The 17,433-nt window shown below is 45.5% G+C and overlaps 1 protein-coding gene across 3 annotated transcripts in view; it reads right to left on the bottom strand.

Moving 5' to 3' along the window:
* The window catches only part of PSD (pleckstrin and Sec7 domain containing), a 118,883-nt gene that overhangs the window by 75,867 nt on the left and 25,583 nt on the right, over positions 1-17,433 (bottom strand). For all 3 annotated transcript variants that reach the window (XM_083502389.1, XM_083502390.1, XM_083502391.1), the window contains 3 exons: positions 13,715-14,800; positions 13,492-13,594; positions 5,943-6,417 (listed from right to left, as the gene is read on the bottom strand). In XM_083502389.1, the coding sequence (XP_083358515.1) occupies positions 5,943-6,417; positions 13,492-13,594; positions 13,715-14,800 (1,664 nt within the window). The remainder of the gene's footprint in view (positions 1-5,942; positions 6,418-13,491; positions 13,595-13,714; positions 14,801-17,433) is intronic.

Raw genomic sequence — 17,433 nt, 5'->3', positions numbered from 1 at the left:
TACGGATTCTGGCTCTCCCATTGGGAAGGGAAGTTTCTGAGGTCTAGCCCAATGGACTGGTGTGTATCTGCAGTGAGCAAATTTGGAGTGCTTCTTCTGCAAGTTTTGCTGGGACTAAATCCCTTTTTGCTTAGTTTATGCAACTGATAGCCCACACTGGCCCAAGGGCTTTTGATGAATAAAAACAATGTTCTTTTCAGTGGCGCTACCTGCAATTCTGCCTTTCTAAGAAAGAGAGGGAACCTATCCAGTTCCATTCTTCTCCTCTGGCAGAGAAAGTGATCTCTGCAGTGGCTCCTGGCTGCTGTGGCCCCATCTTTCCTTTTAGCTAAGAGGAGTGGAAAGGATAGTGCTGCATACACTCCAACATTTTGCCAATGAAAATAAGGATGTCCTAAATAATAATAAAGGGATGCGGGTGGCGCTGTGGGTAAACCACAGAGCCTAGGACTTGCTGATCAGAAGGTTGGCGGTTCGAATCCCTGCAAAGGGGTGAGCTCCCGTTGCTCGGTCCCTGCTCCTGCCAACCTAGCAGTTTGAAAGCACGTCAAAGTGCAAGTAGATAAATAGGTACCACTCCGGCGGGAAGGCAAACGGGGTTTCCGTGTGCTGCTCTGGTTTGCCAGAAGCGGCTTAGTCATGCTGGCCACATGACCCGGAAGCTGTACGCCGGCTCCCTTGGCCAATAAAGCGAGATGAGCGCCGCAACCCCAGAGTCGGCCACGACTGGACCTAATGGTCAGGGGTCCCTTTACCTTTTATATAATAATAATAATAATAATAATAATAATAATAATAATTTTACTATTTATACCAATAATAATAATAATAATAATAATAATTTTACTATTTATACCCCACCCATCTGACTGGATTTCCCTAGTCACTCTGGGCAGCTTCCAACACATATAAAAACACAACAAAACATTAAACATTAAAAAAACTTCCCTATACAGGGCTGCCTTCAGATGGCTCAGGGGTCGGATAACTCCATACCCTCTGATGAAAACAAGGACATCCTAAGGAAAAGCGGGACACTCCAGGATCAAATCAGAAACCGGGATGGCTTCTGTAAATCCAGGACTGTCCCTGGAAAACAGGGACACTTGGAGGGTCTGGAGTTGTGCATTTTTACCCAGATTTGCCTTGAGATATAATTTGTCTCCAAGCCAAGTGCACACGGCATGTGTCTACCATTTCAGTATTCTGGAGTTGTATTCTTTTGGCCTGCATAGCTGGTCATCCTTCTCTCATGTCCCTGAGAGGCATTTTACTCTCATAAACTCCATCTCCCCTTGTGGTTACCCCTTTTTCTCCTGACACCACACTGCTCTTTCAGAATTCAGAATCTTTATTTACATCAACCACTAGCCCTAGCAATAAAATAAAATAAAATGTACTGAAGATAGAGGTAAAAACTTAACTGTAGAAAATACATTTTGAGGGTTTACATCAATAATCAAATAATAGATCATGTTCTAATTGCCCCCACTAAAAAATCTTGCAGTTTTTGCTGTCACCTGATCTTCTTGATCTGCTAAAAGAAAAGGACACAGTAGCAATGGTTGAGCGACAATAATAGAGGGGTAATAACCTCACTCCTCAAATCTTTATAAAGAGTGCAAGCCAGAAGCACATGAGTCACGGACTCAATACTGCCATCTCCACAGGGACATGGTAGCTTTTCTGGTGGAATTTTTTGAAATCAACCCTCAAGTAGAGCCAAAGGCAGTATATTCTATCTTGTGAAAGTGACAGTGTGTCTGTATTTTGGAATTGTTAAATTTTGCAAATTGGGTGCCAAAGTGTCAAAATGACTAGTTGGAAAATAATCATACCACAGACAAGATTTCCTTATTGTGGCCAGATTATTCTGTCGCTCAAGATCATACAGGTGTTGTCTAATTAAATTATTTGCTTTACTGAAGCCCAGGGTTAATAACTGTTGTGGTGATAAACCAGGAAAGTAAAGATTTTGGTTGACAATTTTAGTCCAAGCCCTCTACTGACAACCTTGCAATACTAAGGGTAGTAGACCAGCGGGGTTTAAATTTAGGCAAAGCCAATGGTTAAATGTCCTACACCAAATCTGTAATTCATAGAGGGGAGGTCAGGACACTGCTGTTTACTAAAATGTTCTCCCTCTTGGAAAATGGTGCAGAGTAAGCCATGGGCATTGAGCCACTTTTATTCTGCAGTTGCTTCTTTTGCTTTTGCAAGCAAGTTGGAAATAGGGGATATTATTCCGGTCATCGCTAGACTTCTCTCTGACCTCCTTTTTTTTACACCCCAGTCTTTCTACCTCTAGGCACAATTCTGCCATCAAAACTATTCACATCTCTCCATTGTTCAAACCATTCAACTTGCCCTTCCTCAAATCCTTTCAATGGCTTCTCTTCCCCTTCCGCCAGGACCAAAAACTCTGTGCGTGCTTTGACAGCTCAGCTGCCGACAGAGGGAGTCACTATACAGGGATACCGTTGCCTAGACAGGGATCTTGCTATGCCGAAACAAGGCTTTAAAATCCAGTCGGAATCTGAAGTCTGCTGAGACTACTGAGATCAGCACACTTTAGCATGTATGGAGCATTTTCATGGAGAGCTGAGATTTTCAGGGTCAAAAGGAAGGCGCCACATCTGACATAGCCAGAGAAAATGAATTTCAGCTGCTTTTTCTACTCATAATCAGTGGAGTGCAGAGTCTGCAGCAAGGAACAGGGTTTCCATGGGGAATAATAATAATAATAATAATAATAATAATAATAATAATAATAATTTATTATTTTTACCCCACCCATCTGGCTGGGTTTCCTCAGCCACTCTGGGCGGCTTCCAACAGAATATTAAAATACAATAGTCTACTAAACATCAAAAGCTTCCCTAAAAACAAAATACGCAAAAGGTGAGTTTATCCCCACTCTGCCAAGACATGCTTGTGGGTATACCAAGAGTCAGGGCTGGCCTAAGACATTTTGGCACCTGAGGCAGACCACAAAATGGCATCTGCCTCCCCTGTGAGGGAAGAAGCGGGAAGTGAAGGTCTACATCAGCAACAAGTAAGGAATAAAGATCTACATTGAGATCTGCTGCCCCTGTGGATGTCGCCATCTGAGGTGGTCGCCTCACCTTGTCTCAGGAGCTGGCCTATCCTGCTGACAATCTTAATAAATATTTTTCCCCATGGGCTCAGGACAGGTTAAGAACTCTCTTTTTTTGCGGGGATGGAGGGCATACCCAGTAATACAAATATATGTGTATATTTGATCATGAGTGATTTATCTCACCTTCAGTTGCTGAATGCCAAAACAAATAGGAAAGTCTTTCAACATTCCCAGAAGGAATTTCATGGACCTCTAGAGCAGTGTTCCCCAACCTTGGGCCTCCAGCTGTTTTTGGACTACAACTCCCATCATCCCTCGCTAGCAAGACCAGTGGTCAAGGATGATGGGAATTGTAGTCCAAAAACAGCTGGAGGCCCAAGGTTGGGGAGCACTGCTCTAGAGAACAAGAATTCCTTAGTTTCCAAAACCCTACACACACCCCTGTGTGTGTGTAATTAGATGGTTAGTGCACGATTCAATTAAGTTGTTGTGCTTGCATAAGCCAGCGCAAGGATTCCTGCTAGTGCAATGGGGCTTCCTCCCCCCCCCCAAATTCCCCTGTATGCCTCTGTACCCTCCTCAAATCTGCTTGGAGAACCTCCAGAACAGCACACAGGGTGGAGGGAGGAGATACCGCCCTAAGACCTTTGGGTATAAAGGGTAAAGGGGACCCCTGACCATTAGGTCCAGTCGTGGCCAACTCTGGGGTTGCGGTGCTCATCTCGCTTTACTGGCCGAGGGAGCCGGCGTACAGCTTCCGGGTCATGTGGCCAGCATGACTAAGCCACTTCTGGTGAACCAGAGCAGCGCACGGAAACGCCGTTTACCTTCCCGCCAGAGCGGTACCTATTTATCTACTTGCACTTTGAGGTGCTTTTGAACTGCTAGGTTGGCAGGAGCAGGGACAGAGCAACGGGAGCTCACCCCATCATGGGGATTCGAACCGCCAACCTTCTAATAGGCAAGTGCTAGGCTCTGTAGTTTAACCCACAGCGCCACCCGCGTCCTTTGGGTATAGGGCGATATATAAATCCAATAAATAATATTAATAATAATAATTCCACCTTGAAAGCAGAAATGTTTGCACTGATGACACAACCTCTTCAGTACGACATTGCATTCCACCCTTTGTCTTGCATCTCAACATCATTTGTTCATTGAGTTTTCCCAAAGTAACCAGGTAGCAACCTTGCCATCTGTTGCGTCCTAGCCTCTGTTTTGTTGCCTACCTTTTCTCTGACCTGATTCGCGGCAATTGTTTTGAGTTAAAACGCAACTGCAGCCTAGCCTGTCCAAATCTCACAGTGCTGTTGAGACTTTCCAGAACCTTTAATTTTCTGCCCCAGCCTCTGTCACTTTAAGTGGTTGGTTCCTGTTCACTGACATACCCAGCATTTATTTCCCTCAATCTGCCCGTCAGCCCGTAACTTCAAAGAGGGACAATTTTAATTATTGTACTTTCCTCTTGCGGCCAGAACAATTGTTCATCATCATCATCATCGTCATTTAGTTTTTATGAGCTGAATTTTGCCACTGTGATACTGAAAATGAAATAATTAATGAGCAATTGGTCTGGCTTCAAAGAGGACACAATTTTCTCTCTCCCTTTTACTTTTGGGTTAATGTTTGAGTTTAGAGAAAGAAGATTCCAATGAACTCCTCTCACATGGGAAATTAAGGGCTGATTCAGGAACATCACCCATATGAGTGAAAAGGAAGCTGCCAAAGTGCTAGAAACAGAAGCTACTTCAAAAGAAAGAAGAAAACAAAGGGATAGCTGCGGGAAGAAGGGTGCATTTGCCCAAAAGAATGGATATATAATAGATTCTTGCCAATGGAAATGGACACTGTGAGATTTGCTTTATCGGGAATATGCTGTGTGGAACAGCTCTTCTAATTTGCTGCAGCTAATTGCAGACAACCAGGGCCTTTGCAGCACCAAAGTGTCGCAGTATTGAAGCAACACAATGGGAAGCTGCTTCGCTCCGCCTCCACTTTGTGCCCGAGAAGTTCATAATGACAATTGTCACCAGCTTCAATGGCTGAAAAGGTCCCCCAGATGAGCTTTGGCAAGACCCAACCCAGCCTTAACAGGAAAGAGGTAGCTCTGTATGAAGAGACTAAGTCAAGCAAGTCAAGCTAATTGCAGACAACCAGTGCCTTTGCAGCACCAAAGTGTCGCAGTATTGAAGCAACACAATGGGAAGCTGCTTCGCTCCGCCTCCACTTTGTGCCCGAGAAGTTCATAATGACAATTGTCACCAGCTTCAATGGCTGAAAAGGTCCCCCAGATGAGCTTTGGCAAGACCCAACCCAGCCTTAACAGGAAAGAGGTAGCTCTGTATGAAGAGACTAAGTCAAGCAAGTCAAGCCTATGCTTTGTTTTGAGCGTCTCCACCCCCATCGTTCTGCCCGGACACTGAGGTCCAGCACCGAGGGCCTTCTGGCGGTTCCCTCACTGCAAGAAGCCAAATTACAGGGAACCAGGCAGAGGGCCTTCTCGGTAGTGGCACCAGCCCTGTGGAAGGCATTCCCACCAGATGTCAACGAGAACAACAATTACCAGACTTTTAGAAGACATCTGAAGGCAGCCATGTTTAGGGAAGCTTTTAATGTTTGATGTATTACAGTATTTTAATATTTTTTGGAAGCTGCCCAGAGTGGCTGGGGAAGCCAAGCCAGATGGGCGGGGTATAAATAATAAATTATTATTATTATTATTATTATTATTATTATTATTATTATTATTATTACTATCTCGACCTCTGTAAGAACAAAACCAGACAATATTGCTCACTACAAGGGACAAGCTTGGTACTGACCAGTCCAGAGAGACCCTCACCTCTCCTGATGCTGTTGGATGGCTTCGAATACCTCGTCATCTTCAATGTCCTGTGTCTTGTTTCTCAGACACTTGTCATCATCTTCTCTTGTGTGCTGAGCAAAGGGGTCTCCTGGAACAGCACACCCTTTCCCCGAGATTCCCGTGAAACTCGGATTGCTCTCGCTGTCTTTCTGGCTCTCGATGGCTGAATCCGCTTCATCTTTCTCAGCCAATATATCATCAATGTTGGTCTCGTGGTAGCACCTCAAAGGGACAGAATCCAAGTCAGTCTCCGAGTACTTTATGGTTCTGCGGATTATTCCCGTTTCACAGTTTCCAGGTTTTGCACTGCCTGGTGGAGCCATCTCAATTTCCACCTCCACGTGGCACAAGCTATGCTCGGGTCCCGTCCAATCTGGCTTTGGCTGAATCTGGTGGTTGGATTTCTTGAGCTGCTGAGGTGGAGGATCGGGTGCGTTATGAGGACGCATCCCTGGAATAGAGAGATCCCGGGTTACAAATAAAAACTACTCACTAAGTCCTGGCAGATGCTGGATCTCTGAGCCTTACATGAGAATCATGGAACTCACAAAGGGGGGAAAGGACCCCTGGACAGTTAAGTCCATCAAAGGTGACTATGGGGTTGTGGAGTTCATCTCGCTTTCACACCGAGGGAGCCGGCGTTTGTCCACAGACACCTTTCCAAGTCATGTGGCCAGCATGACTAAACCGCTACTGGCACAACGGCACACTGTGATGTAAGCCAGAGCGCATGGAAACATTCCTTTACCTTTCCGCCACAGTGGTACCTATTTATCTACTTGCACTGGTGTGCTTTTGAACTGCCAGGATGGCAGGAGCTGGGACAGAGCAACGGGAGCTCACTCCGTCTCAGGGATTCAAACTGCCGACCTTCTGATCGGCAAGACCAAGAGGCTCAGTGGTTTAGACCACAGCACCACCCGCGTCCATATGTCAACACCTCTGGTTGTACAGTACAGTCTGTGTATCCCAATCAGACAAAGAGAAAAATTGAGAAGAAAAAGAAAAACAGAAGGAAGGAAGGAAGGAAGGAAGGAAGGAAAGGACAGGTTCCCCCACATTCTAAAGTGTTTAACATTTGTTAAAGGCTCCATTTATTGAGATTAATCCCAATTTGCTTGCACAAAGTTTATGCTGAGGTCAGACAATATCTGGTCATTACTGAGCATTCAATTCAACTTGTTTATGGGGAGGTTATACACCAATGAACCTGTTGGAATCATAGAATTGTAGGGTTGGAAGGGACCACAAGGGTCATCTAGTCCAACCCCCCTGCAATGCAGGAATGTTTTGCACAACATGGGGCTCAAACCAATGACATTAAGATTAAAAGTCTCGTGCTCTACCAACTGAGCTATCCCATCATCCTGATTTGCCAAGTGTATGGTAAGACTTATTTCTGAGTAGACATGCCTTAAGTTGGGGTGGGGAAGACTGTTTTGAATTGGATAGGGTGAGCAACAATGGATTGCTTCTTTCTCTCTCTTACTTTAAATAGTTTTTTAAAGTTACCACTCTTGACAAAGATGTATTTTTTATATTTGCATGAGCACAGTTGTTTTTGGTGGCTGCCATCATCATCTCCCAGAATATTCCTGAAGTGACACTGATTTTCTTTCTTACAATTCAAACTTTTAAAGGAGAGGGATGGGGTTTACTTCAGGCAACCTGTTTATTCAGCATTCATTCTTATTTGCTTCGCACAGAGCTAACGCAGTGGTTAGATTATGTCTGGCCTATGTTGAACATTCATCTTGGTTTGTTCTCGAGGTGTTTCCACATCTTCCTTTTGGTCAATCGTCCATCTCACACTTATGAGTGCATTTCCCTGTCACATTCCTAACTGCAAAAAGTCTGTCCTTTCTTTCTTTTTATAGTGAATTTGTTGTGCTAGAGCAACAGAATGCTTTAGTGCGCTTTAATTGAGCAAACCCAAATTTCTGTTGTGAACTTGAAACCCTCCCACAAAATAGTGACAGCTTAGAGACAGATGGAGAAAGCTAGGGGTGGGGGGAGAGGAGAGGAGACCAACACCACTTTCTGCAATGATAAGCACCCCTAAGCCAGGCATGGCCAAGCTTGGCCCTCCAGAGGTTTTGGGACTACAATTCCCATCATCCCTGACCACTGGTCCTGCTAGCTAGGGATGTTGGAAGTTGTAGTCCCAAAACATCTGGAGGGCCTGCCTAAGCCATATGAATAATTTTGCCCCCCTCCAAAAAGGTCAATGAAATCTGCCTGCAACTTGCCCTTGTATGGGCACATTTTCCAGCGCTACTTTAAAGGTACAGTGATACCTTGGGTTACATACGCTTCAGGTTACAGACTCCGCTAACCCAGAAATATTACCTCGGGTTAAGAACTTTGCTTCAGGATAAGAACAGAAATCGTGCTCCGGCGGTGCGGCAGCAGTGGGAGGCCCCATTAGCTAAAGTGGTGCTTCAGGTTAAGAACCGTTTCAGGTTAAGAACGGACCTTCGGAACGAATGAAGTACTTAACCCGAGGTACCACTGTATCCCTAATATATTTTAACAATCTGCATGTGCGGTGTTATGTATTCCCCCCTCCTTCAAATAAGAATTTAATTTATCTCAAATAAGAATTTAATTCCACCTTTTCACTTCGTGATTATTTGTGTATCAGCTAAAACACACATTATTCAATCGTCATAACTTCCTTGAAATTGAATAGTGCTTGGGGAGTAATCAGAGTTCTAACTCCAATTTCACAGACTGTTAAATCTTTTAAGGACTGTGGGGGTGATGGAAAAATCATAAGCAGAAGCTCTTTATGAAATACTTCCCCCCATTTTTTATATTTATGTTTTGTAATGGACTAACTGATATAATTGAAAAGATTGATAGGAAGGAAAACATTTATTGTTCCTTTTCCTAATTAGTTCTTCATATCTGCAAATTCCCCTTCTTGCTTTTAATCATTTTAGTCCATTGAAACCAATTCTAGCATTCATCAAGGTCCATCCCAAATTTTTCAATGTCAGTGTTAATTGTCTTAACAGATACGCATTTCATCTTGCAGTTTCTTCATCTCTTTCTCATTACTGTTTGTTTGTTTGTTTGTTTGTTTAAATCAGGGGTTGGCAAACTTTTTCAGCAAGGGGGCCAGTCCACTGTCCCTCAGACCTTGTGGGGGGCCAGACTATATTTTGGGGAAAAAACTGAACGAATTCCTATGCCCCACAAATAACCCAGAGGTGCATTTAAAATAAAAGGGCACATTCTACTCATGTAAAAACACGCTGATTCCCGGACTGTCTGCGGGCTGGATTGAGAAGGCCTTAGTTTGCCTACCCATGGTTTAAATAGCTCAAGGCTTGGAAAAACATCTTAGCTCACTGAAAGACCATATTCCCTTATACAGTGGTGCCCTGCAAGACGAATGCCTTGCAAGACAGAAAACTCGCTAGACGAAAGTGTTTTCCATTTTGGAGGTGCTTCGCAAAACGAATCTCCTATGGGCTTGCTTCGCAAGACGACAATGTCTTGCGAGTTCCTGCTGTTTTTTTCCCCTCCCCCCTTTTTCTAAGCCGCTAAGCCGCTTATCAGCTGAGCCGATCAGCAGATAAGCCGCTAAAAGCAGCTAAAAGCCGCTAATAGCGCTAATCCGCTAATCTGTCAATGGGCTTGCTTCGCAAGACGAAAAAAACCGCTAGACGGAGAGAATCACAGAACGGATTCTTTTCGTCTTGCGAGGCACCACTGTACAAATCTGCCTGGGTCTCTGAGAAGGGGGGGGGGAGCTTCTCTCAGTCCTGTCACCCTCACAGGCATGCTTGGTAGAGATGTGGGAAAGGGCCTTCTCCGTGGGGGCTGCTCCCAGACAACGTTGGAACTCCCTTCCTCAGAGAACCCAGACTAGTTCCCTCTGTGCTATTCTTCTGCCGACAGCTGAAGACCTTTTGGCATTTGGGAACCGACTGATTTTACTGAGGGGGCTGGTGCCAGGTTGTGTTTATGGTACAGTCATACCTCGTCGGATTGAATGTGCTTCGGGTTGAGCGTGTTCAAGTTGCGCTCCGCGGCAACCCAGAAGTAACGGAGCGCGTTACTTCCGGGTTTCGCCGCTTGCGCATGCGCAGATGCTCAAAATGACGTCATGCGCAGAAGCAGTGAAAAGCAGCACATGCGTGCGCAGACGTAACATCACTAGTTCCGTTTGCTTCTGGATGCGAACGGGGCTCCGGAACGGATCCCGTTCGTATCCAGAGGTACCACTGTAATTATCTTCATGTTTTTAATAGCTATCACACACACACAGAGTTGTTTTTTAACGACCCCCATATTTAGTTGTTCTTATTTTATCTTTAAGACGCCTTGAGTCCCTGTCAGGGTAAAAGGCGGGGTATAACTAAAGAGATAATAACAACAATAATCATCTCTACTTGATTCTAGATTCAGGTAGGTAGCCGTGTTGGTCTGACGCAGTCGAAATAAAAAATTAAAAAATAGTCCAGTAGCACCTTAGAGACCAACTAAGTTTGTTCTAGGTATAAGCTTTAGTGTGCGTGCATACTTCTTCAGAAACACTGAAACAGAAGTCACCAGACCCTTATATATAGTGGGAGGGTGGGGTGGGGTTTTTCTCAGGAGGGTAGTAGGATATGGGTGATTGACTCAATGGGTATAGTAAACCTGCTGACAACAGTTAACAACTGCAATTAGTCAATACCCCACCCCACCCTCCCACTATATAAAAGGGTCTGGTGACTTCTGTTTCAGTGCATCTGAAGAAGTGTGCATGCACACAAAAGCTTATGCAGTGGTATCTCTGGTTAAGTACTTAATTCGTTCCGGAGGTCTGTTCTTAACCTGAAGCACCACTTTAGCTAATGGGGCCTCCTGCTGCCCCCGCACCGCCGGAGCACGATTTCTGTTCTCATCCTGAAGCAAAGTTCTTAACCTGAAGCACTATTTCTGGGTTAGCGGAGTCTGTAACCTGAAGCGTATGTAACCTGAAGCGTATGTAACCTGAGGTACCACTGTACCAAGAACAAACTTAGTTGGTCTCTAAGGTGCTACTGGACTATTTTTCTAATTTTTTATAATCTCTACTTGAGACTTTATTAGTCAGTCTTAGGCTAGATGGGCCAATATTTATGGATGCAGCATTAGGCAGCTTGACACAATCAGCCTGCAGGAAGGGGGTTAAGAAGCACCAGGCGGAATCAAACAAAGAGCACGGCAGGCTCTGGTGCTTACTGATAAAAATATCTTATCAGTAAGCACCCGCTCTCCTCTTTGTTTGAAGGTTCATGCAATCACTCTGCCATGTCACATACTTCCCTGGCGACTGAGGTTGTGCACGGATGAGGCCATTCCTTTCTTTTACATCGCTCCACTTGGTCGCTGTATGTTTGTGGACCGTTCTTTGTGCAGTCAAGAAAGATGTGCATCACTCACAAGTGTTGCTCCGCTGGGTAGATTTTTGGGGATGGAAACGCTTCCATTTGCTCCCTTTTGTCCCTGCAGCCTCTTTTCCTTTTTTGTCTGCCCACAGTCACAGCATCTGCTTGCAAGGAAAGGTTCTTGCCTAGCTTTTCCCAACTTGGTGCCCTCCTGGTGCTTTTGAATTACCACGCCCATCAACCCCTGCCAGCATGGCCATGCCAACTGGAGCTTATGGGAACTGTGGCCCAAAACCAAGAGGGTACCAGGCCTCTCATGTAACACTGTCAATCTCTTAGTTAATATTTCCCTTCCTCACCGCACAGTGACCTGGTTTGCATATCACTGCTAAGTCAGAGTATGGCTTACTGTGACTTCACAAATGGCTCCCAGAGAGTAGCTCATCCCTGCTTCACTCCTCCCCTGACTTTTGAGGTTAGTGCAGGATGGCAGCTAAAAGGACCATTAGGTCCAGTTGTGACCGACTCTGGGGTTGTGGTGCTCATCTCGCTTTATTGGCCGAGAGAGCCGGTGTACAGCTTCTGGGTCATGTGGCCAGCATGACTAAGCCGCTTCTGGTGAACCAGAGCAGTGCACAGAAATGCCATTTACCTTCCTGCTGGAGCGGTACCTATTTATCTACTTGCACTTTGATATGCTTTTGAACTGCTAGGTGGGCAGGAGCTGGGACTGAGCAACAGGAGCTCATCCCATCACAGGGATTTGAACTGCCAACCTTCTGATCAGCAAGCCCTAGGCTCTGTGGTTTAACCCACAGCGCCACCCATGTCCCTAGGATGGCAGCTAGGCTACAGTTAACTTGGCATTTTGCCCAAACTCAGGATCATTCTTGTAACTCTGGCTATGGATTGTGGTTAAGGTGGAGAGATACTTACCGTATTTTTTGCTCTATAAGACTCACTTTTTCCCTCCTAAAAAGTAAGGGGAAATGTGTGTGCGTCTTATGGAGCGAATGCAGGCTGCGCAGCTATCCCAGAAGCCAGAACAGCAAGAGGGATTGCTGCTTTCACTGCGCAGCGATCCTTCTTGCTGTTCTGGCTTCTGAGATTCAGAATATTTTTTTTCTTGTTTTCCTCCTCCAAAAATTAGGTGTGTCTTGTCGTCTGGTGCGTCTTATAGAGCGAAAAATATGGTAGCCATGCTCTGGGTTCAGACGATGCAGTAAACCAAACCTTGTCTTAGCTGCTGCACTTATTTAAAAAGTCCAGGAAGAAACAAAGTGGCTGCAGATTCCTCTTCGAGAGGCAGCACTAAGCCACGGTTTGTCTTAGCATGATGTGCAAACGCAACCACTGTCTATCCAGACACTGCAAGGAACGTATTCCAGGGGGAGAGAGCACATCTCTCCACTTTTACAGAGCTTGTTGTTGTTGTTAAAATTTGTATACCACCCTATACCTGTAGATCTCAGGGTGGATCACAACCTAAAAAGCTGTAACAGAGTCTGAATGAGGAGCACCTCCAGCAGGAAGTATAGAGTGTATCAGTTGCTTCTGGGGCATATCCCAGGAAAAATAGCTGGAGAGGACGCTATGGAAAACCACTTCCAGCTTTCCTAGCCCTTAGGCCCTTGCACGTAATATCCCATACCTATGCAAAAGGAGGAGTTTCTCAGGATCTCTAGCAAATGGTAGGTCCACTTCCTCATAGGAAGTGAATGCTGCAATTCACATTTCAACACCTACAAAGGGTTGGACGAGGGTCCCCCTGTTCATCTCAGGTCTTTTCCACAGCTACCTCTGCCTTGTTCCACACCCATGCATTCGATTCTTCTCTCCTTACATATTTTCCTTGTTGAATTTCAGCTTAACACCACCCAACCAGCAGCCCAGCTAATGAGAGCCCATTTTGCATTTCAAGCCTGCTATCTAAGGGTGCACGTCTACCGTTCCTGCGTTGTCTGAATCTGGCAGCCACACTGGACAAAAGTCAGCAACCGCCAGCATCCAAATGCGCCCCTGCTGTGACTGCATCCACAACAGTACCGTATGTGGAACCTCCGCCAGGACACCATTTTTGAGGGTCGAATGCTGAAGAGATGCTGATTTTCATATATGCAAATGCTCTCCCCTACCAGTACTTGCATCGAGCTCATTACCTGTTCCAGGAGGGTCCAGGGAGCCATAGAAGAATTCCCACTTAGCCTTGGCGATGCGCTGGGCGTGGGCGGAGCTCTCTCGGGAATATGCCCATGGACTCCCCTGTAGAAAAGAGAGAGAGAAAATGCTTATTTGTGAGGTTCCTTGCATGAGATGGAGGAAGATGTAGGAATAAGGGGCAGAGGAGATGCCATTCCTGGCAAGGAAGGGACTCTGAAGTACCTGGTACTGGGACTCCCCGCTCTGTGGGCTTCTCCGGAGCGCTGAGATGTCGTTGGAAGGGCTGATCATGCCGTTGGTAAGGGAGCTGGAGAGGCAGTTGGCATTGAGAGAATGTGGGCTCCCATTGCCCAGGCTCAGGGAAGACTGTGCTCCCAAAAGGAACCTGTTTCCAGCCAGGAGAGGGTCCGAAGCAGATGTCTCCAGCTTCAGCTTATGACTAAGGTGCTCCTGGCCTTTACCGCTGAGGGCCAGTGGGGCCTGTTCCACAGCAGGGCCAGTACCGGCCAAGACAGACTCATTCGTCTTCACTTTGATGCTCTCGTTTGCCTCTTGAGCGACAGGCTCCGGGGACGCTGCGGCGTTACGTTGTGGGGAATGCGGATTTTGGGCCACGGGGCAACCGCTTCCCTGCTTCCTTGCCGGGCTTCCGAAATGGAGGGCTTCCCCGAGCTCCAGACTCCTGCTCAGGCCACTCTCCTTCCTGGACTCCACCAGAGGGAGGCCATTTAAAGTTTTGACGCTGGCCTTCTCGATGAAGCGGAAGGTCACCACAGAGCTTTGACCGCCGGGGGCTGAGGTGACCAGGGGGATGCGGCTGCCTGGAGAGCCCAGCGAGGGCGGAGGCCTGCTCCTCAGCGGTGTGCATGGAGCTGTCACTCTCCCTGAGTTGGGGCAGTTGCTGTTGCCAAGGTAACCCATCTCCGTGACCTTCCGGATGAGGGAGCCGGTGCTGTTATACATCCCCAGTTGGGAGCGCTTGGCCTCCACGGTGAGCCCCTTGCGGAGGAGGTGGATCCTGCCAGCGTTGAGGTTGGGCGTGAGGCAGTGCTGGGGGTTCAAGGCAGCAGGTTCGGCATTCTTGGATGGCGACAGCCAAGGCCTCCTCTTCAGCTCTCGGGCAAAGCGCTGAGGGGACATGGCGTGGTCTCCCTCAGGGTGGAAGCACATGACTGCTCCTGCCTGGGACATCCTGGAGCAGGCGAAACAGATTCGGAGCCGAACGGGGAAACGCGAGGAGCAGGAGCAGAACTTCCCAAGCAGCGCTGAGGTAAGAAATCCAGCGGGAGTAAGCTGTGCTATGTGGCCCTGAAAGCGATAGCAAAAAGTCAGAGGTGAGGTTCTCAGTGGCACATTTGATTTAGAGACACGCTGCGATAGGGAGGGAGAGCTTGCAAACTGAACCTACATTGCAGGAGTCCACAAACAAGGCTAGAGAACAAGGAGCAGGGAACGAGGGATAGCTCAGTTGGTAGAGCACAAGACTCTTGATCTCAGTGCTGTGAGTTCAAGCCCCGCATTGGCAAAATATTCCTGCATTGAAGGGGGTTGGACTAGAATGATCCTTGTGGTTCCTTCTAACTCCATGATTTTAAATTTAGAAGGGGGGGGGAAAACATTTTTCCAGCCTGAAGGCCACATTCTCTTCTGCGCAACTTTCTGAGCCCCACATGGCAGTGATGGGCAGGGCCAGAGGCAAAAGTGATCAGGGCAAAAATGTATATAAATTTTTACTAGGTTTCATGGTTTATTTTTCACAAAATAACTTCCTATAAGGAAGCATTCTTGTGAGTGAGTTACTTTGAAATTGCATTATGTTGCCCAGTCATCCCGTTCTTGGAAAAATCTCTAAAACAAAATGATTTTATTTTACTTATTAAAACATTAATAGGCTGCTATTTCATTCACAAAAGCAATTTACAACAAAAAATGCATAACACAACAGAAAAATGTTAACTACAGACATCAATTAACCAGTGCAGAAAGATGTATTCTTAGTTGGCTGCACAGGCCTGGCAGAGTAGAAAAAGGTTTATGTATTGTATTTTATTGCCTTTTATACCCCACATTTCCACCAAGCAGATCAAGGTGACGTACACGGTTCCCTTCCTCCCATTTTTATCCCCACAGCCACCCTGTTAGGTGGGTTCGGCCGAGAGGTCCAAGGTCACCCAAGGAGCTTCGTACCCGAGTGGGGATTTGAACCCGGGCCACTCAGGTCCTAGTCTGACACACTAAGCACTACAACATACTGCAGGCGTTCAAAAGTTTAAACAGAAAGTGCCCGCTGAACCTCTAGTGACAAAGTGCCCCACAAAAATGGGCCAACGATACTATTTCTTGTTATCAAGTGAACCTCGCCAACTCGGGTATAAGGGTTCAGGCGATTCCTGAGGTAAACCTTGACCTAAGTTGTTCAGTTATGCAGATAATGTTTGGAGAAGCCTTATCTGATTAATAGAATACCCGGCCTCTAGTGGGCAGGGCTTTTATGCTGCAATCTAGAATCTAGAACCGGCTCCTCCAGGTTGTCAGTTTTTTTAAAAAAAAGTGGTTAACTGTCACATACCTCAAGGTCAAAATAAAAAAATTCCTTCCAGTAGCACCTTAAAGACCAACTAAGTTAGTTCTTGGTATGAGCTTTCGTGTGCATGCACACTTCTTCAGATACACGAAGTGTGCATGCACACGAAAGCTCATACCAAGAACTAACTTAGTCGGTCTTTAAGGTGCTACTGGAAGGAATTTTTTTATTTTGACTATGGCAGACCAACACAGCTACCTATCTGTAACTGATACCTCAAGGTGTTTCATTTCTCTCAGCCAGTATGTTACTATGCTACATTTCTCTATTAATGCTTTGTTTTACACACACACACACACACACACACACACACGTGTGAGCTGTTGGCTTCACTGGATGAAAAGACAAACTAAAGAAGGAGAAGGTGGAATATCTTACACTGGGTGAGTAATGAGATATTTCCTTGACAGGAGGGCTGATTTTTAGTCACCCCATCCCTCCACAAAACAGAGAACAGCAAGAATGGGAACCATGTTTTCCTTTGAACAGCTGACTGCAAGACAGCCTTCATTAATTTTGCCACAAGTAGTTAATTCTATTTAAAAAAATACAATTTTTTATTAAATTTTCCATTTTAACAATCCAATCCGATCACATTAAATATTCCAAATTATACAAATACGTATCATATAGTCCAAATATTCTGCAAAATTATAAATTTTTATTGGGACTTCCCATGCTTTAAGTTCGGTGGGGCTCTGATCATCTCATATCTTTACTGCCTTGAGTTTCCGATAGTTAATTCTAGGTTTGTGAAACTCTAGATGGGGGGGGGGGGATCCCATTAATCTCATACCCTCCAACATTTCTCCAATCAAAATAGGGATGTCCTATTCAATAATAATAATGTCCATTAAACTTTAATTAGTTTAATGTTAAGTAAACGTCCAGTGCGCTTCCAATGCCATAAATCTTATCTCAGCAGAGAATTTCGTGTAGCGGTTGAAGAAGGCAGGAGAGTCAGTACCTTTCAATGAAGAATCCTGGAGCAAGCACTTTGGAACTCAGAAAAAAAACTTTATTTACAAAAGAAAAACCCTGGCGATAAAGCACACATGCTTTTATCTCCGGCATAAAGAAAAACTTTACTCTAAACTTAACTCATATTAGCAAACACGCCCATGGCCACAAACTGAGTCTGCGAGTCAGGTCAAGGGGGGGGGGGGAGAGAGAGAGAGAAAAAACACACACGGGTGAACTGATTATTTATACAAACTAACTCACATTACTGGATGCTTAATGACTTCCAGCTGCTCAGTGATTAGAGCGACTTGTTACCTCTTAACCCTTTAGTACCAACAAATAATAATAATAATAATAATAATAATAATAATAATAATAATAATAATAATAATAA

This window comes from Podarcis liolepis (genome assembly GCF_965112155.1).
Source record: "Podarcis liolepis genome assembly, chromosome: 5".
Taxonomy (NCBI): Eukaryota; Metazoa; Chordata; class Lepidosauria; order Squamata; family Lacertidae; genus Podarcis; species Podarcis liolepis.
The sequence above is the reverse complement of the archived record's forward strand: the minus strand, read 5'-3'. Positions and strand labels throughout refer to the sequence as shown.